The sequence below is a fragment of the Leptodactylus fuscus genome, chromosome 2, assembly GCF_031893055.1.
Source record: "Leptodactylus fuscus isolate aLepFus1 chromosome 2, aLepFus1.hap2, whole genome shotgun sequence".
NCBI lineage: Eukaryota > Metazoa > Chordata > Amphibia > Anura > Leptodactylidae > Leptodactylus > Leptodactylus fuscus.
Window position 1 is genome coordinate 113,123,436 of NC_134266.1, and position 26,241 is coordinate 113,149,676.

At 41.8% G+C, this 26,241-nt stretch overlaps 1 protein-coding gene across 2 annotated transcripts; it reads left to right on the forward strand.

Moving 5' to 3' along the window:
- Positions 1 to 4,665: 4,665 nt before the first annotated feature.
- On the forward strand, positions 4,666 to 26,241 carry DHDDS (dehydrodolichyl diphosphate synthase subunit). 2 transcript variants are annotated; one of them, XM_075264438.1, is made up of 9 exons: positions 4,666 to 4,747; positions 7,088 to 7,162; positions 7,245 to 7,361; positions 8,285 to 8,427; positions 9,793 to 9,909; positions 10,780 to 10,881; positions 10,962 to 11,076; positions 20,883 to 20,990; positions 25,985 to 26,241. In XM_075264438.1, the coding sequence occupies exons 2-9, from the start codon at positions 7,100 to 7,102 to the stop codon at positions 26,216 to 26,218; spliced, it is 999 nt and encodes a 332-aa protein (XP_075120539.1). In that variant the 5' UTR covers positions 4,666 to 4,747; positions 7,088 to 7,099; the 3' UTR covers positions 26,219 to 26,241. The 2 variants fall into 2 exon arrangements, with proteins under 2 accessions (XP_075120539.1, XP_075120541.1); XM_075264440.1 differs by having other exon boundaries at positions 4,727 to 4,772.

Below are 26,241 nucleotides of genomic sequence, written 5' to 3' on the forward strand. Positions count from 1 at the left end.
CGTCCATGCCCTCATAATCTCCTGCTTAGACTACTGCAACACCCTTCTCCATAGACTACTGCAACACCCTTCTCCATGGACTCCCAGCAAACACCCTCGCCCCCCCTCCAGTCCACCTTAAACTGCGCTGCCCGCTTCATTCACCTCATCCCCCTGTTCTACATCGCCTGCTCCCCTCTGCCAGTCTCTCCACTGGCTACCTATAGCCCAGCGAATTGAGTTCAAGCTACTAACATTAACATTCAAAGCCATCCACAACCTGTCCCCTCCATATATCTCTGAACTAATCTCCCGCTACCTGCCCACACGTAACCTCAGATCCTCCAACGACCTCCTACTCCGCTCTGCCCTCATCCGCTCCTCACACAACCATCTCCAAGATTTCTCCCGTGCATCTCCCAAACTCTGGAACTCCTTACCAAGACACATAAGACTGATCCCCACAATCACAGGATTCAAGAAGGCCCTGAAGACTCACCTATTCAGGAAGGCCTACAACCTCCAATAACACTACTGTCACCACACCACCATCTGAACTATCTCCCCCTCTCCTTCTGTCTCTACCCCCTTCCCCCATAGATTGTAAGCCCTCGCGGGCCGGGCCCTCTACCCCATGGTGCCAGTCGGTCATTGTTAGTATTATATCTACCTGTATATTTTGTGTACTGTATGTAACCCCCAAATGTAAAGCACCATGTAATTAATGGTGCTATATAAATAAACAATAATAATAATAATCCAGGAAATGCAAATTTCATAAGGGAAATTTCGGCTATGTAACATGTGGGTGAGAATTACAATTATAAATAATATTTTTGCAGCAGTGCACATCTGTAAAAAGCAGGAACAATAAATGTCAAGTCACAGACATCAATACAGCCAGAGCCTGCATGAAGCACTCTGAGAAGGGGGTTAGGTTAGTATAATATTTTTTAAAAATTGTATATAATGTATATATAGTCACTAAGAGGGCAGAGATTATTATATGGGGGCACCTGAGGGGTCATAAATTATCATGAACCAGAAATTTTTCACCTTGCAATGCCAACCACACACAGCAGGTAACTGACACACATCGGCTGTACAGTCGTACATAGGGTGCTCCTAAATTCCAGTAATTGTATCATATTCCATTTGCAGTACTGCTGATGCTGCTTGCTACCCCTAAACTGCCACACATCAACACCTGTGAACTGCTCCGTCACATTCTTTTCTATACTATACTGCCACTCATGTTGCCACAGCTACTACCACCTCCCCAAAATCTCTTGTGACTAGGGCCTTCATGTTATTTCATAGTGTACTGCCACTTATGTTACCATAACTACCACCACTCAGCCAAACATCTCATGTAGCTTGGTCTGTCATGTTCTACTATTTCACACTATTGGTGTGTTGGTGCCTCAGTGTTGGCATAATAAAAAAAATATCAACTGCTTCCCAACATCCGTCATAGTATTATGGCAGATGCTGGATCTTTAAAGATGACAGCCGCTCTGCCACAGAGTCGACCTGTTCCTATTACAGCCGGGAGCTTTATGAAGGATCTCAGGCCTCTCAAGAGGAATATTACTATTGAGGCTGATTAATGTCCAACCTCAATAGTAATGACGTGAATCTCCCATAGACTGCAATACAGTTTTACTGTAGTTTATGGGACTTGCAATCAAATGACTGAAGGTTCAAGCCCCCAAGGGGGCTAATAAAATAGTAAAGAGAAAAATTTAAAAGGTTTAAAAAAAATCACTCCCCTTTCCCTAGAATACATATAAAAACTTTACTGTGAAACTCATACACATTAAGTACTCCTGTATCCAAAACCACCCAGTCTACATACGTATAAAAATATTTTTTCCATATGGTGAACGACAAAGCAAGAAAAAAAAAAAAAAAAGTGCCAAACCACCTTTTTTCGCTGTTTCACCTCTGATAAAAATTTGAAAAAAAAATTGAACAAAGCAATAGATATTCTGCAAAATGGTATAACTAAAAAGTATACCTGGCCCCATAGAAAAGACGCCCTACAAATCTCTTTACACAAAAATATAAAAAAAATTACTGGTGTCAGAATTTGGCGACTTGAAGAAAAATGTTATTTTGCAAATTTTTTGTTTTTTGTTAAGGGGTTAAAACAAATAAAAATATATCAACTTGGTAACCCCGAATCAAAACATAGAATACAGGTGACATGTCATTTTGGCTGCACAGTGAACCAATCCAGCAAGTATCATTTCTCACCGGCCAGTGAAAGAAGCTAGCTGGTCCATGAGGATACATAAAATTTATTAATGCATCATGGTCGTCGACTGAAATTTCAGAAATATTTCCAATCGACCAGTTGCTATTGTAAATGCAGGCAATGTATTGCCCTGGCTGGAGGTTTGCAATTGGCACAAACCGGTGAGAAATGATACCTGCTGGATTCCCGAGCAGTCAATCATTGCAATATTTCCAGCACCAGCTGCAACAGCAATGGGACGACAATACAGCTTCTCTGCACCAATTATGTTGGAAATTCAGCAACAATTCCAGACCACTTAGGGTGAATTCACACTGAGTAAACGCTAGCTTATTCTGAACGTAAAACACGTTCAGAATAAGCGGCGTCTAAAGCAGCTCCATTCATCTCTATGGGAGCCGGCATACGAGCGCTCCCCATAGAAATGAATGGGCTGCTTCTTTCACTCCGAGCAGTCCCATTGAAGTGAATGGGGAGTGCCGGCGTGTACGCTCCGGCATGAGCAGAGCTAGCCGTACACGCCGGCATTCAAACATACATGTACATCCTTATAAATTTTCAGCAAAATCGGAGATGGTCGAGTGGGGGCGATTTTAAAAACTGGTCCACTTGATGTGGAATGACCCTTAAATAATACCACTATGAAGAACAATTTGTTCTGCAATCATTAAAGGGGTTGTCCCACGTCGCATACTTACCAGTCTTCGTTGTTGAAAAATCTTCTGTCTTCCGGCTTTGTTGTGTCATTGGAGGGCGGGGTCACATATGCAAAGCCAAGCGACGAGATGCCGCTGGACCTGTGTGCACGCTCATAGACCAGTCTAGCCTTCACGATGCCAATACAGACCCGACATCCGCTGTAATAGAGAGGCGGATGCCGGGCAGTGTAGACGCCGGCACAGATGCACAGACGCCGGCACAGATGTCTGCAACATCGCTATGCTTCTGCCCTGCTTGAAGCCGGCAGCGGCAGAGCGATGCTGTTATTCCGCTCCTCCGCCCCCCGGAATAGCAGCATCGCTCCTGCCGCTGCTGGCTTCATGCAGGGCAGAAGCATAGCGATATTGCAGGCACCTGTGCTGGCGTCTGTGCATCTGTGCCAGCGTCTACACTACCCGGCATCCTCCTCTCCATTACAGCGGATGCTGGTCTGCATTGGCGGCCCCTTCCCCCCAAAGGGTAAACTACCCCCCCCCTCCAGGCTCGCTCCCGTGCACTTAGCCCCTTCTCCCTCCCCCCTCAGAGCAGCATATACATCACTTGACTTATGAGCAGATAAGTCAAGGGATGTGTCCCAAAAAAATGAATAAAGTAATATAGCGGCCAAACAAAGCAGTTTTGCTGAAGCAATGTATTTAGGAAAATTCTTACATTCACATTAACAAACAGTATAGATAGGATCCTTGTGATGGGACAACCCCTTTAAGCCCTCATATGGCTATGGGACTGGAAAAATAAAAAAGTTATGGGGTTTGGAAGTCGGGGAGTCAAAATTGAAAATCCAGCGAGAAAGGGTTAATGAAGGTTCCTACCTTAAAAAACAAACAAACCATTACATGGAGTAACAAGCCGCTCATTCTGACACGTAAACATGTACGCGCATATCACATTGAAAGCAATATGTAAAAAAGCCTCCCATTGACTTCAATCGGTAGCGCGTGTAAGACCAAACCCATTGCAGTCAATGGGATCTGTTTTGAAGTGCCTCACTCTGACACATGTTTACGTGTCAGAATGAGCGGCGCGTTCCTCCGTGGGAACGGAGCCTTACGCTGAGGCCCCACATTGCTGAAATGCAGCTCCTTTTGTTGCAAATTTTAGAGCCAAAGCTAAGAGTGGCTACAAAAGGAATGGGAAATATATAGAAAGTTCTTCTTCCTCTCCTTTCAGCTCAATCCAGTCCTGGCTTTGGCTCAGAAAACCGCAGCAAAATCTGCAACAAATGCTGCGTTTCCCCAACATGGGGCCTCAGCCTTAAATGAGCGGCTTCCAATACCAACAGCTACTCCCTTCATTTTTGGTAGTTTTCTTTATAAAGTTAATTCTTGATCTCTTTTTCAATGGCAGGCTGGCAGGCACACTAATATTATGTGACAATTTTTTCTTTTGTAACTGCTTGGTATCCACTTTTTTTTTTTTTTAACAGACATGTTTAAACTGCACCAAAACTGCATCCGAAAAAAACACTGCAGTTTTGGTACGGTTTTTGGTAGTTTTTTAACATTTGAACCATATCATTAGAAATGCCTTTGTTTCCTTGCTGTTCCGTGAGCAGCCTCTACTACTAGGGACCTCACTAGCACACAGACCTCACGTCCACATTCGGCTGCTACTGCTATGCTACGCTTCATTCTTCTGTGATTGGTTCACATTTGAACCCACCTCCTCGACAAACCAATGAGTCAGGCCGTGTGATGACGTCATAAGTCAGCGTCTTGTTAGGTCGGTACTGAACGCGACTGCCTGTGAATGCGGAAGTGTTTCATACATAAAGGCGATGAGACTTAGGTGAGTGTTTTGGTCGCTTGTTTTTGTAAGGACGTGTCTTTTTCATCACTGTTACTGGAAAGAATAAATAGACGACAGCCCGTTGGTGCTCTGGCTAGGAACTACAAATCCCAGCATAGCCGCTGGTACTTAATGCAAGGGCACCTTGATAGATGTGTATAACACACCTTGTGTTTCGGACTTTATCTTATTGCAGTTGGTTGTCTCTACAGTATCCCGTGAATTTTTTTTCCTGAAGCTTAAGTATAATCAGAATTATGCTGGTCCATAAGTGTATGTTATGGTTAAGCCTGTACATGTATGTCCATTTTTATGAGTGATATATATTTTCTGTCTCTATTACTTAAGCCCTCTGCTTGCCATAAATATTGTTACATCAGCGGCGTAACTAGGAATGGCGGGGACCCGTGGCGAACTTTTGACATGCCCCCCCAAACCGACGCCGAAGAACTCGACTGACCCCCTCCTCTGCACTCTGTTATGTCCCTTAGTAAGCCCTGCACACAGTATTATGTCCATTAGTGGCCCCTGCACACAGTATTATGTCCATTAGTGGCCCCTGCACACAGTATTATGTCCATTAGTGGCCCCTGCACACAGTATTATGTCCATTAGTGGCCCCTGCACACAGTATTATGTCCATTAGTGGCCCCTGCACACAGTATTATGTCCATTAGTGGCCCCTGCACACAGTATTATGTCCATTAGTGGCCCCTGCACACAGTATTATGTCCATTAGTGGCCCCTGCACACAGTATTATGTCCATTAGTGGCCCCTGCACACAGTATTATGTCCATTAGTGGCCCCTGCACACAGTATTATGTCCATTAGTGGCCCCTGCACACAGTATTATGTCCATTAGTGGCCCCTGCACACAGTATTATGTCCATTAGTGGCCCCTGCACACAGTATTATGTCCATTAGTGGCCCCTGCACACAGTATTATGTCCATTAGTGGCCCCTGCACACAGTATTATGTCCATTAGTGGCCCCTGCACACAGTATTATGTCCATTAGTGGCCCCTGCACACAGTATTATGTCCATTAGTGGCCCCTGCACACAGTATTATGTCCATTAGTGGCCCCTGCACACAGTATTATGTCCATTAGTGGCCCCTGCACACAGTATTATGTCCATTAGTGGCCCCTGCACACAGTATTATGTCCATTAGTGGCCCCTGCACACAGTATTATGTCCATTAGTGGCCCCTGCACACAGTATTATGTCCATTAGTGGCCCCTGCACACAGTATTATGTCCATTAGTGGCCCCTGCACACAGTATTATGTCCATTAGTGGCCCCTGCACACAGTATTATGTCCATTAGTGGCCCCTGCACACAGTATTATGTCCATTAGTGGCCCCTGCACACAGTATTATGTCCATTAGTGGCCCCTGCACACAGTATTATGTCCATTAGTGGCCCCTGCACACAGTATTATGTCCATTAGTGGCCCCTGCACACAGTATTATGTCCATTAGTGGCCCCTGCACACAGTATTATGTCCATTAGTGGCCCCTGCACACAGTATTACGTCCCACTGTGGACACCCATAAACAATTATTATACTCTGGGGTCTTTTCAGACCCCAGAGTATAATAATCGGAGACCCGGGGGAATAAAAACATGCAAAGACCCCCGAGTATAATGATAGTGTTTGTGGGGCCCGCGGTGTCACTTGCCGATCCCAGCCCTGCCAGGATCGGCAAGTGAATAGGGCCCGTAACTGACTATTTTTTTAAAAAAAACGCAGCGGTAGCGGCTGTCACCGGGCCCCCTAATGGCCTGGGCACTGTGGCAGCCGCCTCCGCTGCCTCTATGGTAGTTACGCCACTGTGTTACATAGTAGATGAGGTTGGATGAAGACATCAAGTCCAACCTATAACCCTACAATCCCTACAGTGTTGATCCAGAGGAAGGCTAAAAAAAACAAAAAAACATGCGGCTTATGCTAAATTGCCCCATTTCAGAGGAAAGAAACTCATTCCCAACTCCAGTCTGGCAGTCAGTATAAAAACCCTGGATGATTCATGGTTTGTTCTCAGTAGATATCACTGTCAGATCATGTGATGGGCACAGTGGTGCAGGGCTTGTTAAAGTCATAGTAATCATATGTTACTGTAGCACTGTGGCCATCATGTGACCAGGAGACAGATTCATATCCACAATGAACAATTGAAATCTGTGAGAAGCTGCTGTAGAAAGTATATGTGGAAGGTAACTTTTTGCGCTTTAAACGGTAGCCTTTATTTTTTGGAGTCTTAACACCCCTTTTAATGCTTAAGTTTTCATGAAAACATAACAGGATATGTTCCTAAATAAGGTTGTTGTCTTTTAGATTTGTTTCATCATGTCTTGGATTCGTGACAAGGAGCTCTCACTGATTGAACGCTTGTGTGCAAATGTCCTGAAGGTAGGCAAACCATTCGATTGTGTGTGCATCGACTAGCAATGTCAAATCGGTCTTGACAATATTTCTCTTGATTTTGAAACAGGCTGGCCCAGTGCCCAAACATGTTGCATTCATCATGGATGGGAACAGAAGATACGCTAAAAAATGCCATGTGGAGAGACAAGAGGGCCATTCACAGGGGTTCGAAAAGCTTGCAGAGGTTAGAAATTCCTATAAATAAACTTTGTAAGACTATAGTGTATAGGACTAGGTGCAGCATAATTATCCTAGGGGTAACTGTTAGCTTTTTTTATTATGACTTAGAAACTATTAAAGAGGACCTTTCATCAGATTGGGCACAGGCAGCTCTATATACTGCTGGAAAGCCGACAGTGCGCTGAATTCAGCGCACTATCGGCTTTCCCGATCTGTGCCCCAGGTAAAGCGCCATCAGTCCCGGTACCATAGCGCTTTACAGTCAGAAAGGCATTCCTGACAGTCTGTCAGGAACATCCTTCTCCACAGCAGCACCTATCGCGCTGTACAGTGGGAGCGGGGAGGAACGTCCCCTCCCCTCCTGATAATACTACACTGTGCGCAGAAGGGGGGGCATTCCTCTCCACTCACACTGTACAGCGCGATAGGCACTGCTGTGGAGAAGGACGTTCCTGACAGAGTGTCAGAAACGCCCTTCTGACTGTAAAGCGCTACAGTACCGGGACCGATAGCGCTTTACCCGGGGCACAGATCGGGAAAGCTGATAGTGTGCTGAATTCAGCGCACTGTCGGCTTTCCAGCAGTATATGGAACTGCCTGGGCCCAATTTGATGAAATGTCCTCTTTAAAGGGCAAAGCAAACACAATTTTACAGATTTAAAATGCATTCAGATGGGGCAGGGTTTTTTTTTTGTGTGTGTGTGTGTGTTTGCAGGTGAAACACCTGAGATCACCTACTTGACTTCACCTATAACTTCATTATTTTTCTTAACTCTGTGTTAGAAATGGTAAACTGCACTGTCTGAATTCAAACTTTGAGCTGAGTTTCAATGACCTGTGGTTTTAGTGTTGTAAAGAAATGAGTGCATCAAATTACATAGGTAACCACAACACAACTTTTATTTATTTTTTTTCACCTCTATGTAGACATTGCGTTGGTGTTTAAACCTTGGAATTTGTGAAGTAACCGTGTATGCTTTTAGCATTGAGAACTTCAAGCGGTCTAAGGAAGAAGTGGATGGTCTTATGGAACTAGCTCGTCAAAAGTTCACACGTCTACTTGAAGAGAAGTATGAACATTCAAAGCTGACTGTTTAATTATGGATAACTGGAAGGATTAAAAGTTAGCATTTAAGTCAAGTTAAAGTTTACAAATTTCCACTTGTTAGAATTTTAGCTGAACTTTATATTTGTAGCCATAATTCTGCTTGTATACTCTTGAAATTATAAGCTATCTACATTTGACAAATAAATGTCTTTAATACTTCAGGTGATATGTACAGCAGCAGCTGTTGCTTGTGTGTAGCTGCTGCTCTTTCCATATTTGTTTTACTGGTAAAGATACCCTATTGACATAACTCTGATCGGTGATGTCAGGGTCTTCTGCTGATAACATATGGCTGTGGTTTTCATGTCTGTGAAACTGACAAACCATTGTTCTTTTTTTAAAGGGACTCATCATTCAGAAAACACATTTTTCACTAACCCTATGTTGGAATAGTCTTGATAAAGGCTATTCTATTCCTATCTTTGTTTCTGTTTTCCAGGCAGCAGTTTTTCTGTAAATTTGTTTTTTTGCAGATATGCAAATGAAGATCACAGAGAACAGGGGGCATTACCCCTGCATCATAGCCTTCAGTGTTTTTGCTCCCTCCCCCTGGCAGTTGTATTCATGCCCCCTCTGATGATGAGCTCCCTTGTTCTGCCTCCTCTTCTGCTGCATCATCAGCAGCATCAGTCTTCAGCGAGATCACAATCTTGCACATGCTCTGTCAGTTGTGCCACTTCGAGTTTGAGCAGAGCTGACAGTGTATGCTCAGGTGGCCATCTTGGTCCTACCTTAGAACTTCACAAGTGTACGTACGTTCATGTAGGATGAAAACCAAGATGGCTGTCGGGAGCATACGCTGTTGGCTCTGCCCAAACCCGAAGCGGCAGAGCTGAATACTGAAGACTAATGCTGCAAAGAAAAAAAATAAAAACAATTTACAAAAAAAACGCTGCATGGAAAACTAACAAAAGTAGGGCTAGAGTAGCCTTTATAAAGGCTATTCCAACGTAGGGTTAGAGGAAAAATGTGTTTCTGAATGATAGTCCCTTTAAATAAAAAAAATAAAAATTCATTGTTTTATGTTTATGAAAAATAGCATGTTGGCAGCATCCATTTGGTTTTCTTGGGCCCATAGCCTTTTATAAGTATGATCTCACTGACTGAACCACCAAGATAAGGCATGGTTCTCTTTCTACTGATGGGGGGGAGAAATCTGACCTCTGAAAATCAATAGGATTGTGTGCATTGTAAACACAGGCAACACAAATTTGTGAACAATGCATGTTTGACTATGCCCTTTAACAATTAATCTAACTAAATTTCTGTTATTGCAACCACTAAGGGGAGTTCTATATGATATATATTTTTTTAATGTTATTTGCAGAGAGAAACTTCAGAAGCATGAAGTTTGTATACGAGTTATTGGTGATCTGAGTTTGCTTCCTCTAGACATCCAGAAGCTTATTGCTCAGGCAGTGTTGGAAACCAAGGATTATTCTAAGTAAGTGTTTAAGAAAGCATTCCTATGGTTACAAAAAGATTTTGTCATTTAGAAATAGTCAGATGTATTTCACTTGTATATTTAGGTATATTTCTTACCTATTCATGGCTACCCTAAAAAAAAAAAATTCTCTAATTTTGCTGTATGGGCCCATAATGGCAAGAAAGTTGTGCTGTGAGCTAATATGAATGCCTCCTTCTTCCTTACAAAGGGTACAAACTGTCATTTGGTGCATTACACGATTGTAGGTCTTCAGACAAGTTCATTTCAAATGTACTGCGATATGTACTATGTGGTGAGCACACGATTAGAACCACATTAATTCCTTGGGCAGTATTGGTTCATATTGAATGACTGCAAACAGATCTGAAAAGCAGAAATTGATACAGAATGAACTGTAAATTAGAAACAAATCCAAAAACTGGGATCACAGTAGCCCTGTTCCAATAGGTGTGATATTCAAACATGCAGCAGCAATGTTTAAGTAAGAAGAATGTAATCTAAATCATGAATAAAAGCTGGGTACACTGAATACTGGGCCTTACAAGGCTTAAATTGGAGTTAAATTAGATTGAGTCTTACAATCTCTCCACTATACTGGAGTCATCTTAGAAAACCTGGAACTGTATGACTGATAGGCTTCCCTAATGAGTAACCCCTCTAGATACTAAAATAGAGCGTAGGTTATAAAACTAGAGGAAAGATTCATACTGGGTAAACTTTTGCGATTTCTGGTTTGAGTAGTGCCGGAGAGAAGGAAAATTCACATCTCAGGCAGCTTGTAAAGGAGTTCCTTGAATAATTTAAAGTTTTATTATAATATAAATATTTCACTTGACATTTTTATTTTTCATGAAATTTTTTTTTAAGGTGTTTTTTAAATGTTTGCTTTGCTTACACATCCCGACATGAGATCAGCAATGCAGTTCGTGAGGTAGCTTGGGGAGTACAAGAAGGTCTAATAGAACCCAGGTATCTATCTTCAGATATATATGTAAATTTGATTTCTAGATGCAAGTTGTTTTATATTTATCTTGGTGTTTGTTCCCTAGGGATGTGACTGAAAGTCTTCTGGACCAATGCTTGTACACCTCACATTCCCCTGATCCTGACCTTCTTATTCGTACCTCTGGTGAAGTTAGACTCAGTGACTTTCTTCTGTGGCAGGTAAGAATTTTGTCCGTAAGGAAAACCTGTTGGGTGCTTATTGCACAATAAACTTGCACCAACATGTGCAGGATCAAATAAATGCCTGAAAGCCTAAAAAATAACTTGCAAATTGTTGCAAGTTGTCACAGTGGGCGGTGAGCAGCTTCAGTCCAATTATGCAGTCTGCTTGCTATTTCACTCCTCCCTGGCCTGACTGCTGTCACAAGGAAGATGTCAACCACACCCAGGAGACTTTTTTGGCAAGTGGATAGCATGACTTGGTGGCACAGTGACTAGTTGGGTTTATTTGTAGAAGTCTTTTTATGCTTTCAAACATATATAACTTCATTTTGCAGTAACAAAGATTACGCAGGAGCGGTAATGTAAAGGTGATAATAAAAATTATACATTCCATTTATAAAGCATCAACATTTTACACAGCACTTTTCAGTTTGTAGGGCTGAAGTATAGACGAGACATTAGACTCAATCACACTGAGGGCCCTGCTCGCAAGAGCTTGTAAACTTTTAGGTTGAGGGGGTGACACAAGAGGTAGCAAGAGCAGCATAGGAGGTAACATTGCTTATATGGTGGTCCAGGTGTTTATAATGAGAATAACCTTCATCACATAAATAAAGCTGTATGAGCTGTCACTAGGCAGTATCTTTTACTGTGCAGATGAGAGGGGGAGTTCCACTGTTAAGATGTTAGACGTCAGTATTTGCCACAGTGGGTTGGTGGAACTGTAGTTCCCTGTTTGTGCTTTTTGCAGGTCCCAACCAGGGTAGGGCCTCTTCCAAAAGTATCGATGTGAAATGTAGAAAACAGGGCACTCACCCGCCACGGGATACATAAAACATTTGTTTTTATTTCATCCTCTTTAAAAAAAGGTCAAACCTTGACCATCGGGGTACAGAAGACGGAATGATGCAAAGAAACAAACAGCGACGATCGTTTCGTGCTTAGTGCACTTCGTCAGGCTTCCTTCAACTGCTAACAACATCATTGATTTATCCAGATGGAACAGGTCAACACGCCTACTTTTGACCTTACTACACCCAAGTTCAGATAATTACAGTCATCAGTTAAAATACACAATCGATGTAATGTTGATAACATGTAATACATCATACATTATTAGCCTCAATTTGTGACATTTTTCTCTATAGAGCGTAATTCTTTTATTAAATGTGCACCAATTAGCGCTACCCCTAATTCACCTTCCGCCACCAGCACATCTATACAACGGATGTATAAAAGGGAACTACATTGCTATTCCTATACTGAAACTGTAACATTTGTCATGATCCCTGATTATCAATCTATTAGAGACGGACCCAAAAGGAACTACATACATAAACTGCCTTTATCTTCGTTCCTGTGCTATGGGGCAGGGAAAGTAACCTAGCCTACTCCAAACTCCTCCCCTTCATTCTTTTAAATAATATAGGACTAAACAACGTTGTTCCGTTTAGGTCTATAGCAATCTCTTATTGTCTACACCTAATTCCCTATACCACAGGATTATAAACGCCTATCGAAAAAAGAAGCTGAGTAAATTCGTCTAGCTACGTGTATCAATCTATGGAAAACTATAACGGATCGTACCAGATATCGCTAGATGTAAACAGCGATTTATCTCGTACTCCTTACTAACGGAAGTAGCTGAAGTAAAGACTTTTTTCCTATATTGCACATTATAAGACATGTCAAAGCTCTTCTAGGGGATAACATAAGAAAAACAAACAGGACGAAGCCGACACATACTGTTCATGCGAAGATTACAAAAAAACGCTCATATCAACCCTCTCATTGAGACCAAGTGGTCCCATTGCTCCCGTGCGCAGAATGATCTTAGCCTCTTCCTGTAATAACTTTCTACCTCTATCGCCTCCTCTGGGCAGGGGTTCTATATGACGTAACCCACAGAAAGACAGACAATCAGCTCTCCCTCCGTGGGCCTCCCTAACATGTTCTATCAGTCGTGGCGATCCTTTGCCATTGCTGATAGACCGAACATGTTCCCTGAACCTGTGATGCATCGGTCTAATAGTTTTGCCCACAAAGAACTTCCTACATGGGCATGTGATCACATAGACCACAAAGGACGTTTTACATGTAATGAACTGTCTAATATTAAATTCAATACCTCCTATATTCATAAATTTCGCTTGACTGTTAAACTGACAGTAGGAACAGTTTTTGCAACGGAAGTTGCCTTGCGGTTTTAACAGCAATTAATCGACCATTAATAACTTTTAAAAAATGTCGAACAATTCAAGATAGTGTTGTATCTAGCAACTTTACATCACAAAAAAAATACGTGGTTAACCGGGTTAAAACCGCAAGGCAACTTCCGTTGCAAAAACTGTTCCTACTGTCAGTTTAACAGTCAAGCGAAATTTATGAATATAGGAGGTATTGAATTTAATATTAGACAGTTCATTACGTGTAAAACGTCCTTTGTGGTCTATGTGATCACATGCCCATGTAGGAAGTTCTTTGTGGGCAAAACTATTAGACCGATGCATCATAGGTTCAGGGAACATGTTCGGTCTATCAGCAATGGCAAAGGATCACCACGACTGATAGAACATGTTAGGGAGGCCCACGGAGGGAGAGCTGATTGTCTGTCTTTCTGTGGGTTACGTCATATAGAACCCCTGCCCAGAGGAGGCGATAGAGGTAGAAAGTTATTACAGGAAGAGGCTAAGATCATTCTGCGCACGGGAGCAATGGGACCACTTGGTCTCAATGAGAGGGTTGATATGAGCGTTTTTTTGTAATCTTCGCATGAACAGTATGTGTCGGCTTCGTCCTGTTTGTTTTTCTTATGTTATCCCCTAGAAGAGCTTTGACATGTCTTATAATGTGCAATATAGGAAAAAAGTCTTTACTTCAGCTACTTCCGCTAGTAAGGAGTACGAGATAAATCGCTGTTTACATCTAGCGATATCTGGTACGATCCGTTATAGTTTTCCATAGATTGATACACGTAGCTAGACGAATTTACTCAGCTTCTTTTTTCGATAGGCGTTTATAATCCTGTGGTATAGGGAATTAGGTGTAGACAATAAGAGATTGCTATAGACCTAAACGGAACAACGTTGTTTAGTCTTATATTATTTAAAAGAATGAAGGGGAGGAGTTTAGAGTAGGCTAGGTTACTTTCCCTGCCCCATAGCACAGGAACGAGGATAAAGGCAGTTTATGTATGTAGTTCCTGTTTGGGTCCGTCTCTAATAGATTGATAATCAGGGATCATGACAAATGTTACAGTTTCAGTATAGGAATAGCAATGTAGTTCCCTTTTATAGATCCGTTGTATAGCTGTGCTGGTGGCGGAAGGTGAATTAGGGGTAGCGCTAATTGGTGCACATTTAACCCCTTCCCGCCGATGGCACTTTTTGACTTCCTGACCAAGCTCGATTTTTCAAAACTGACATTTGTCACTTTATGTGGCAATAACTTTGGAACGCTTTAACTTACCAAAGTGATTTTAAGATTATTTTTTCGTAACACATTGTACTTCATGTTAGTGGTAAATTTTGGTTGATATGTTTTGTGTTTAATTATGAAAAAATTGGAAATTTGGTGGAAATTTTGAAAAATATGCATTTTATAAAGATTGAAATGATGTGCATTACATACAGATAGTCAGACCGCCAAAATTATATCATAAATATCATGTCCCAGATCTCTGCTTTATGTCGGCATCAAACTTTAGGAGCCCTTTTAATTTTTACAGACATTATAAGATTTACAAGTGTAACAACAATATTCAAAATTTTCAAGACATTTCCAAAACCCATTTTTTAAGGGCCTAATCCAGTTATGAAGGCATTTTGAAAGTCCCTTGTATTAAAGCCCCCCATAAATCACCCCATTTTCAAAACTGCACCCCTTAAATAAGCCAAAACAACATATACCTAGTAATTTAACCCTATAAGTGCTTAACAGGAATTAATACAAAATGGAGGTGAAATTTTCAAATTTGAATTTATTTTACTAATATTTTCGTTTAGCCCTAGAATTTGAACATTCACAAGGGGTTAAAGGAGAAAACGCATCCCACAATTTGTTAGGCAAGTTCTCCCGACTACCATAGTACCCCACTTGTGGGTGTAAACAAATATATGGACGCACAGCGAGACGCAGGAGGGAAGGCGCGCCAAAGAGCTTTTAGAGGGCAGATCTGGCTGTGATCAGTTTCAGGAACCATGTCGCATTTACAAAGCCCTTGAGGAGTCAAAACAGTGGAAACCTCTAGAAAGTGACCCCATTTTGAAAACCGCATCCCTCAAAGTATTTATCAAGCGATGTAGTGAGCATTAGTAACCCCGAAGTGAATATGTAAGCTGTGTGGAGTAAATTGGGTACACCAAATCCCATTCTATTTTCCCACTAGCTCCTATGACACGGACGGGGAAGAGGGGCATTCTGGGGGATCAGTGCTTCTGTATTATCTGTCATAAGCTCTAAATATGGGGTGTCCCCTGAAAACGCTCGCACCGCTTACACATTTCCTTCTAGTCGCAGCCACTTACGTTCTAATGATTTGGCGACTTTTGGGGTTTTTGTCTTCACATTGTACAAGGTAGATTTTTATTTTTATTTTCTGGCAATGTGGCCATATGAGGGCTTGGTGTTTGCGGTATTAGATGAGCTTCTCAATGCCACCATTTTGGGGCCTGTAACTTATTGACTACATTTTATTAACTCTTTCTGGGTGGGATGTAAAAGGAAACATCAATTCTGGCATTGCTTTTTAGCATTTTTTTTTTCCCGTGCAGAGTACAGCATAAGTAACATGTTGCCTTCATTCTGTGGGTTGGTACGGTTACGGCGATACCTCATTTATATGATTTTTTAATGCGTTGCTATTTGTGCAGAATAGAATTCAATTCAGGGAAAAAAATCAATTATTTTTGCATCACCATCTTCTGAAAGGCATAACGTTTTTATTTTTCGCTAGACAGAGCTGGTTGAGGGCTTATTTTTTGTGGGAAGACCTCTTCTTTTTATTGGTACCATTTTGGTTTTCATCTGACCATTTGATTACTTTTTATTGAACATTTTGTAAGGGAAAGGTGGTGAATAATCATTATTTTGTGCGGTTTTCTACGTTTTGTTTTTACGACATTCGCCGTTCGGGTTAAATAATGTTTCAATTTTATTGTTCAGGTTATTACGGACGCAGCGATACCAAATATGTAATGTTTTTTTCTATTTTTCTTTATTTTACATAATAAAACATTTTATATGGGGAAAATGGGATTTTTGGGGCTTTATTTATTTCTATTTTATTTTAAACTTATTTAAACTTTTTTATTTTTACTTTTGTCCTGCTTTTTTTTTCTGTCCCCATGGGGGATTGAAGCAGTGATCGGCTGATCACCGCTTCACTACACATACACTGCAATACACGTGTTACACGTGTATTGCATTGTATAGGAAGCTGTCAGCCTGTGTGGACGCACAGGCTGACAGCTTCATTTACGGCAGGATCAGCCAGGAGCGAGGACGGGGTAAGTGATGGGGCAGACCCGGGGTCACTGATCAGACCCCGGGCTGCCCCCTACGAGCACTGGCACCCCCCGAAACCTGCGCGGGGGTGCCAATCGGCACCATTTTCGAACGGAACCCTGGAGGTGCCGGCGGTCATGTTGATCGCCGGCATATCAGGGGTTAACACCCGCGATCGGACCCGGTTCCGACCGCAGGTGTTACGGGGCATTGTGAGCCGTGTATTACGGCTGACACCCGCTGTGCATGGTGCGCACACAGTTTCTGTGTGCGCACCATGCATCCGCAGTAATAGTACGGCGCTGTGCGGGAAGCCCTTCCCAGCAGCGCCGTACTATTACGGCGAATGTCGGGAAGGGGTTAATAAAAGAATTACGCTCTATAGAGAAAAATGTCACAAATTGAGGATAATAATGTATGATGTATTACATGTTATCAACATTACATCGATTGTGTATTTTAACTTGTTTTTAACTGATGACTGTAATTATCTGAACTTGGGTGTAGTAAGGTCAAAAGTAGGCGTGTTGACCTGTTCCATCTGGATAAATCAATGATGTTGTTAGCAGTTGAAGGAAGCCTGACGAAGTGCACTAAGCACGAAACGATCGTCGCTGTTTGTTTCTTTGCATCATTCCGTCTTCTGTATCCCGATGGTCAAGGTTTGACCTTTTTTAAAGAGGATGAAATAAAAACGAATGTTTTATGTATCCCGTGGTGGGTGAGTGCCCTGTTTTCTACATTTCACATCGATATGTCACTGCCTGTCTAGGTTTTTTCACAGTGAGCACCACCCTGGGATTTAATTTATTCCATGTTTTTTTTGGCTGTTACAGCCGGAAGATTTGCCAATACTGACACAAGATTGTGAATACGAGCGCTGTCGCAGTAGTGCCGCTGACTACTTTGTTCTTTGCTTTTCCAAAAGTATCCTGGCCGGATAAGTAAAACTGGCTATTGCATTGGCTTACAGCTCCTCGAGCTGTGTCCTCTGGTGGATCTTAGAGCCCACTCCACGAGGGTTATTGCTACGCCTTGACAGATCAGATTTGTAGAGCAGCTACCTGGTCTTCGCCTTCCACTTTTTTCCACCACTACAGACTGGATCTGGGAGCGGCTTCTAACCTGTTCTTTGGTAGAAAGGTGCTCCAAGCAGTGGCCCCTCCCTATATATTTCCTATTATATTCTCTGGTGCTGTCGTGGGGGGAGAGGGTAATTACTTACGGTAATTGTATTTTCCTGATCCCACGACCGCACCAGCCTTTATTCCCTCCCTTCTGGTGGTGTTTTTTTTTGTGTTAAGCATTGGGTGCTGCAAGAGGGGAAAAAGATGAATGATAAAGGGGTCCTCCCATTGGGAATTTGAAGGTGTTCCTTATCTAACCGGATTCTCTCTCTTCCTGCTATATAATCTACTGAAGGGGGAGAGGCTCCCCCTGTCTTTTATTTTTGTAGGTTTCCTGTCCCTGGGGGTAGATCCCCTCTCTGGTGCTTTTGTCTGATTAGTGAAAAGACAAATTACCATAAGTAATTGCCATTTTGCTGATCACATGTAGGAATAGCCCTACCTCTATTTTTGTCCTGCTCGCCACTGTTTTTGAAATAATTCCTTTTTTTGATACGTTAATGAAGCTCAGGGGGCGTATGTGTGTTTAGTGAAAAATCAATATCACCAATGATAGAATTACTTTAAAAGGGATCCTATCATCAAATTGCAATCTTTTTGTGACTAACACGTAGGAATAGCCTTAAGAAAGGCTATTCTTCTCCTACCTTAAGATGTCTTCTCCGCGCTGCCGTTCGGTAGAAATCCCGGTTTTCGTCGGTATGCAAATATATTCTCTCGCAGCACTGGGGGCGTCCCCAATGCTATGACAGAAATCTCCAACGCCGCCTCCATCTTCAGGAATGGCCTCTTCCACGCGTCTTCTTCCGGCGCTGGGGAGTCAAACTTCTAGGCCTCGGGCAGAGCCAACTGCGTATGTCCACAGGCCACAAGAAAAAGGCTGCTTACTTACTTGCCAGAGGAAAACTGTGACTGGTATCAGTAGAGTTTGTATAAGGTGTTCCAGTCTAGGAAAAAATTAATGATTTGATGAGGTTTTTTTCTGGCCAAACCAGGACCTATATGGGATATGGTGTGAGAATAGTTGCTTGGGAATGAATTGCAAAAGGGGAATATCATTTAAAGTTGGCCTATAGAAGGGGATATCCTAACGCTAAGTTGTGTGAGGTGGGGAACTGAGACAGAGGGATTAGTAGTGATGACAAGTAAATCTTCTGTGAATACAGTGGTGGTGTGTATATGGTCTCCAACTTCAAAGCCTCTGACAAGTGGGTCCTACTGGATTTTTTTTTTTTTTTTTTTCTTTCTGTAAAAGAATCTCCATAACCGGAATGTATAAAGAGGGTGAGAGAGGGCACTTTTGTTGCGAACCATTTCTTAAATCAAAGAGCCTGGACATGACCCTGTTGACCTTAACTTTCGCATTTGGGATTGAATAGAGTGAGAGAATAAATGCTCCTGGAAAGCCATACTTCTCCAATATAAGGCCAACCTACCCTGCCAAAGGACTTCTTGGGCTCAGGGCCGAGAAGGACCAGCGGTGTTAGTCTGTTTGTCAAGTCGAATCAGCCGTATAACTATAGAGGTTGTGTAACCTGAAAGTCGGAGACAAAACCAGTTTGTTCAGGAATAGTGATGGAAGGAAGTATTGGTGTAGAGCTTTGCTGCTAGGGCCTTTGCCCACCATTTTAAATCTGAATTTAATAAAGAGAGAGGTCAATAGTTTTTACATTTCTTGGGGTCTTTGCCCTCTTTATGCAATAGAATTATATGGGCTACAAGTGTCTTAGGTAAGGGATGACCGTGAAGCAGGGCATTAGAGGTCTTTGAATGTAGGTAATGGTAGGTCATTGATGGTCCTGTAATACCCTATGGTGAACCCATATGTTCCCAGGTCTTTTCCATTTGTGTGTGTGAGTGATTTTCTTTTTTAAAGGGGCTCTGTCAGCAAAATCATGCTGATAGAGCCCCACATATGCGTGAATAGCCTTTAAAAAGGCTATTCAGGCACCGCTAAAGTTATAATAAACTAACCCTCAGCTTTAAAATAAATCCCTAAAAAAGAATGTTATCTACTTACACATCATGCACTGTGGGCGGGCATCCAGGGTGTGTCTTCTTCTTCATCCACGCCTCTTCTTCTTCTGATGTCCTCCGGTCCCGTCCTCCTCCGGCGCTCGCAAACTGACACTGATATAAAAAAAAAAAAAAAAAAATGGCCTGGGCGCATGCGGAGTAGCATGCAGCTTCTACTACGGCTACTGCGCTGGCGCCCAGGCCATTTTTTTTTTTAGCAGTGTCAGTTCGCGAGCGCCGGACGGGACCGGAGGACATCGGAGGAAGAAGAGGCGTGGATGAAGAAGACGCCGCACCCTGAATGCCCGCCCAGCGTGCACAATGCGTAAGTAGATAACATTCTTTTTTAGGGTATTATTTTAAAACTGGGGAGTAGTTTTAATATAACATTTACGGTGCCTGAATAGCCTTTTTAAAGGCTATTCACGCATATGTGGGGCTCTATCAGCATGATTTTGCTGGTAGAGCCCCTTTAATTCTGCCAGGGAGGAAAAAAATAATCCATACTCTCGTGTCCCTGGTGCTCCGATGCCTCCCAGCACAGTCCAGTCCTGCAGCTCTGTTGTTTTCTTCTGGTGGAAGTCTCATACTGCACATGACCACTGAGGCCTGTGATGTCTCCATGTCCCATCATCAGGCTAGTGATTGGCCTCAGTGGTCACGTGCTACTGACGCCAATCAGTCACTTAAGCAGAAAAGGCCTGGAATGTCACAGCCAGTGAGGACTTCTGTTTCTTGAGAGGAAAATATTCCACTGCCTTACAGCCTTGTATATGGTTTATGCTAGCATTTAAGCTTTCCACATCACAAGGTAACTAAATACACTCTTTGAAGTGTGGAGCAATCCAATTCCTGGAGTACTGCCATCCAATAGGATGACAGCTGGATAGACATACTGGTAAAATAAGGATACTTACAGTAGTGATAGGCTCTTATAATGGACTTCACAAAACAATTCTACTATATAAGAGAATTCTGCAGTGCATATGCCATCTCTGTTGAATAAAAGCACTTTAACTGCAAACTGGCAGCGTTCTCCCAGCGTTAAACTCATTCCTATCAGAGTGTAGGTTACAGCACATACATAGTTAAAAATATATATATATATGGAATTCAAAATCTAATATGTATTATCTCCTCTTAATCTATTCACAGACTTCACATTCCTGCTTGGTATTCCAATCCATCTTGTGGCCGGAGTACACCTTTTGGAACCTATGTGAGGCTATTCTGCGATATCAGTACAACTACACTGCAATCCAGGTTATTTTATTTGACTTACCTACATATCTTTATTTGCTTTTTTTTTAACTGTTTATTTAAGGAATTTTATCAATAAAGAGAAACAGTGCACAATAACAAAACAATTGATGACAAAATAGGTCACAACAAGACATGAAAACAAAAGGACAAGGAAGGAAAGGGAAAACGCACAAAGGGGGAGAGAGGTCCAGATGTTAACCATCAAAGAGGCTGAGTGGTCCAGAATATGTCCCAAACAGCATGGAACAGCATTCTTTTATTTGCTTTTAAATTATTGGATTAAAAGTTTCACATTAGCTAATGTCATTATTTAAACAGGACCTTTCACCATCTGGGGCACATGTGGTTTTATACACCGCTAGAAAGCAGACAGTGCGCTGAATTCAGTGCACTGTCGACTTTCACGATCTGTGCCCCAGGTGAAGAGCTATCGGTTTTAGTTACTTGTCAACTTTACTGTATAGAAAACATGAACAGGGTCTTTAACCCCTCCTGACATCCACTGTACTTTTACGGCAGATGCCGGATGTTTAACCCCTTAAGGACCAGGCCATTTTTTGGTTTCGCATTTTCGTTTTTCCCTCCTCACATTTCAAGAGCCATAACTTTTTCATTTTTCAGTTCACAGAGTCACATGATGGCTTATTGTTTGCGGGACAAATTGTACTTTGTAATGGCACCATTCAATATGCTGTGCAATGTACTGGGAAGCTGGAAAAAAATTCAGAATGAGGTGCAATTGGAGAAAAAATGCATTTGCGCCATTTTCTTATGGGTTTAATTTTTACAGCGTTCACTGTTTGATACAAATGACATGTTACCTGTGTTCTACGTGTCAGTACGAACGCGGTGATACCAAATTTATATAGTATTTGAAATGTTTTGATACTTTTAAAAAAATGATAAACTTTGCAAAATAGAAAAAAAAAATTGTCATCATGTTCTAACACCTGTAACTATTTCATATTTCCATGTATAGAGCTGGTTGTGGTGTCTTTTTATGCGGGACAAGATGACGTTTCTATTGATACCATTTGGGGAAAGATCTGATGGTTTGATCACTTTTCATTCAATTTTTTATAGGAGGCAAAGTGTTGAAAAAAACGCTATTTGGCTATTTTTATTTTTTTCGCCGCTACGTTGTTCGCAGTACGGGATAAATGTTTTAATATACTAATAGTTCGGGCATTTTGGAGTGCGGGGATACCTAATATGTTTATGTTTAATGTTCTTTAATTACTTTTATAGCTGATCTAGGGAAAGGGGGGGTGATTTGAACTTTTATATTTTTTTTAATTTTTTCAATACTTTTAAAAACTTTTTTTTTTTTTCTTGTTATACATTTATGATCAGACCCCTTAGGTACCTTGAAACCTAGGGGGTCTGAGCGCTCCTACTATTCACTGCAATACTACAGTATTGCAGTGAATAGGAAAATCGCAGCACTTCTATTAGACGTCTAATAGATCTCATGCAGAGACAAGCCTGGAAGCCTTCAATAGGCTTCCGGCTGTCATAGCAACCGATCACCGCCCTCATGTGACGTTCAGGAGGGCGGCGATCGGCGAAACATGGCGGCGCCTGTGCCGCCAGCGCCGTTTACACACTGTGGTCACGTTTGACCGCAGTGTGTAAAGGGTTAACAGCAGCGATCGGCTCGGGCACCGACCACTGCTGTTAGTGGCAGGTCCTGACTGTATGATACAGCCGGCATCTGCCCTGTATGAAGCGAGCTCAGCGTTTGAGCTTGCTCCATACATCCCCATGCGACCCATGACGTACAGTTATGTCATGGGTCGCTAAGGGGTTAAATATGGCGGCCGCTTGGGAGCCAGGAGGCCGCTATAGCCAGCAGGTGTCTGCTGTTTTATACAACAGACTCCCAGTGCTATTGTCCACAATCGGTGCCCGACTCGATCGAGGACTTTAACCCTTCTGGCGCTTCAGTCAAAGCTGACCGAGGCGCCATTTTACCGGCAGCACCTGCGCGCCTCCACTTTGCAGATGATCGCATCATGTTGACATCACAGCCAGGAGCCTTGTGAAGGCTCCCAGGCCTGTCTGTGCTTTATTTCTCTTGCAGGCTACTCTATGTAGCCTGCAATAGAAATGCCAGTTTTATGCAATGCATTGCATTAGTGATCAGACCTCCTGGGGTTCAAGACCCCTAGGCGGTCTAATAAATGCATATAAAAAAATAATAATAATGAAAAATGTAAAAAAAAAAAGTTCAAATTCCCCCCCCCCTTCCCTAGAACACATATAAAAGTACTTAAATGCTGTGAAACACATTAGATATCCCTGTGTCCGAAAACGCCTGATATATATATATATATATATATATATATCCATATTATAGCGGAAAAAAATAAATCTAAAGTGCCAAACCGCCGTTTTTACACTGTTTTGCCTCTGATAAATATTTGAATAAAAAGTGGCCAAAGCAATAGCAATTCCCCAAAATGGTATAACTAAAAAGTACACCCAGACCTGCAAAAAGAGACGCCCTATGCATCCCCGTACATGGAAGTATAAAAAAGTTACGGGTGTCAGAATTTGGCATCTTTAAGAAAAAAATGAAAATAAATTTAGCACACCTCTGGATTTTTGTTAAGGAGTTAAAATGTAAAGAAAACTATATAAATTTGGTATCCTCGGAATCATACTGAAACATAGAATACAGGTGACATGACATTTTGGCTGCACAGTGAATACTGTAAAAACGAAGGTGCTACTAAAATTGTGCAAATGCACTTTTTCTTCAAATCCCCCCCCCCCCATTCTGGTTTTTTTTTTTTTTTTTTTTTTTTTTTTCCAGTATATTGTACAGAATAATTAATCGTGCTATCATGAACAACAATTTGTCCTGCAAACATTTAAGTCCTCATATGGCTATGAGAACTGAAAAATAAAAAAGTTATTGGCTTTGGAAGGGGGGGTAACTCAAACAAAAATCGAAAAATGCCCGTGGCAGGAAGGGGTTAATTATGCTGAGGCTTCTGGATGACGCTAAGGATAAGTTAATTTTTTTTGGAGGTAGATATTTCAGGCAGATTCTGCTTCAAAAAAACTCTTCCCATCTCTCCTTCATTTTAGTTGTAGTCAAGAGCAGAGGTGTGTGATTTATACATAGATATAATTTTATTTATTTTTATAAAGCTATCAGAAAAAAGAAAGGTCAGGACCTATCCTGTCAGGAGTTGGGAGGTGGATTTTTAGGCATATTCCTCCTCCAAATCAATATGCAAAAAAACTGAACATACTGCAAGTGTGCTATTACACTTTGTTGTTTTCATCCCTGTTAACACATGTTCTGCTTTTTCTACACCAATGAAAATGACACACTGGTCAAAAATTGCCAAAGAAGTGCATGGTAATAGTGCCTCAGTTCTGCCGTAGGTATATTTTGTTAGTTGATGCACTCTATTGGCTGAAGCTGTTCCTTAGGCTACATGCACATTACAGTGTGCTCTCCGATCAGGGCTCAGATGTTTTCTGAGTTTGATCAAAACGCCTTTAAAAAAATTTTTTAAAAAATTAGTCAGGTGCATGAGGCTTTTGGAGCTTTTTGTTCTGGTTGCTCTCTGAATTTAGTTCTAAGTCTCTGCTCTATTTATAATTCTCCCACTTTTCTGATCCAAATGCAGGAAACAGCAGCTAAATAAAACAAGACAGCTTTTGGTATTAAATGGGTTATATAGGATTACAAAAACATGGCTGCCTTCTTGCATACAGTGCTGTATATGTGCAGGTTGTGTTTTTTACAACTCAGTCCCTTTCCCTTCAATAGAGCTGAGCTGTAGTACCATGCAAAACCTAGTTATGGCACTGTTTCTTGAAGTATCCATACTTTTCTAATCCTGGGGGGGGGGAGTAGGATGCCTGGAGATAAAGCCTCAGTAAATGGCTGCAGGGCATTAAGATGGGTTACAGAAGGGAATGTTACCCTGGCAAATTGTATGCAGAACAGAAATATTCAGCCATTTGTTGGGAGTAGGTCTTGCTGTGTACAGAGCACCTTGGAAACTTGCATTTGATGAACCGGGGTGAACAGCCCTGCAATGTTAAATACTACTAGTAGGTCAACTTTACGACTTGCCATAAGCAAAGTTTGATGTTCACTTCAAGGATTCATAGCTATAGTTAATCTTTTACTGAATGAGAGGAGATAGTATCAGAAATAAATGCAAGTTATGGTATAATGAAATGAAAATGACCTTCCCTCGAGATGTTGGTGTTGTGCTGCGGGAGGGTACCTTGTACCATATTTTATGGACATGCTCTCTTACCCTGGATTTCTGGAGGGATATCCGGTCTCTTACGGATGCTCTTTTCCTGCAGGGGGGTTCCTCTTGACCCCCTTGTCTATCTCCTGAACCTCCCTCCCAGACACCTAGGCTCTTCCTGCACCTCTGCACTGCGGTGAAGACCCTCATTGCTAAATACTGGAAGAGTGCGAATCCTCCATCTGGTCTTGAGCTCTTGGCTTGCATGAAGGATGTGAGAAGCCTTGACTTCTTGACTGCGAGTCTTAACAATGCTCTAGATCCCTTTTGCTCCATCAGGTCTCCATGGGACACGTACTGTACTTTACGGGGTCTCTGATCTCTGTTTTCCCTTTCCCTGTTTTTCCCCTGTCTCTTGTGGTCGTCTCTTCCCTGTTCCCTTGAGGGGTTTGGCAAACTGCCTTCTCCCTCTTAGTGTCTGTTGTATTGCTTTTCTTATATTTCTTATGTAAAAATTACAGTTAAAAAAATGACCAAAAGTTTTCACTTGGTTAAAAACAAAATAAAAATGATTTGCAAAATTAAGGGAAGTATTTCTCATTTTTAGATGGTGGGGGTGAACCATACAAACCCTTCCCTTTTTTGTAAATGTTTCTAACTGTAAATCTTGTCTTGTTCTTGTATAGCACATCAACATGACATTGTGGAATTGAACCATGTTTCTGGGTAATGACTGAAGGTTTTTTTTTTTTTTTTTTTCTTCCACAGAAATCCAGAGAACTGTACAGTAGGGATCGAGCTAGACTTCAAAGTGAAACTGACCAGACCTGGGTACAGCAGAATATGTTTTGTGTAGAACATAGAAATGAAGAGGAGAAAACAAAAACGTTCCAGAGGCTATTGCTCCAGTGCCAGACAGACAGAGAGCACAGGACACAAAACTTTTTAAGGGCACTGGAGAGGAAGAGAGAGTTTTTTTTACAATCTCTTTGCACAAATTAAATGGCAATAATGATTGTTCTTGA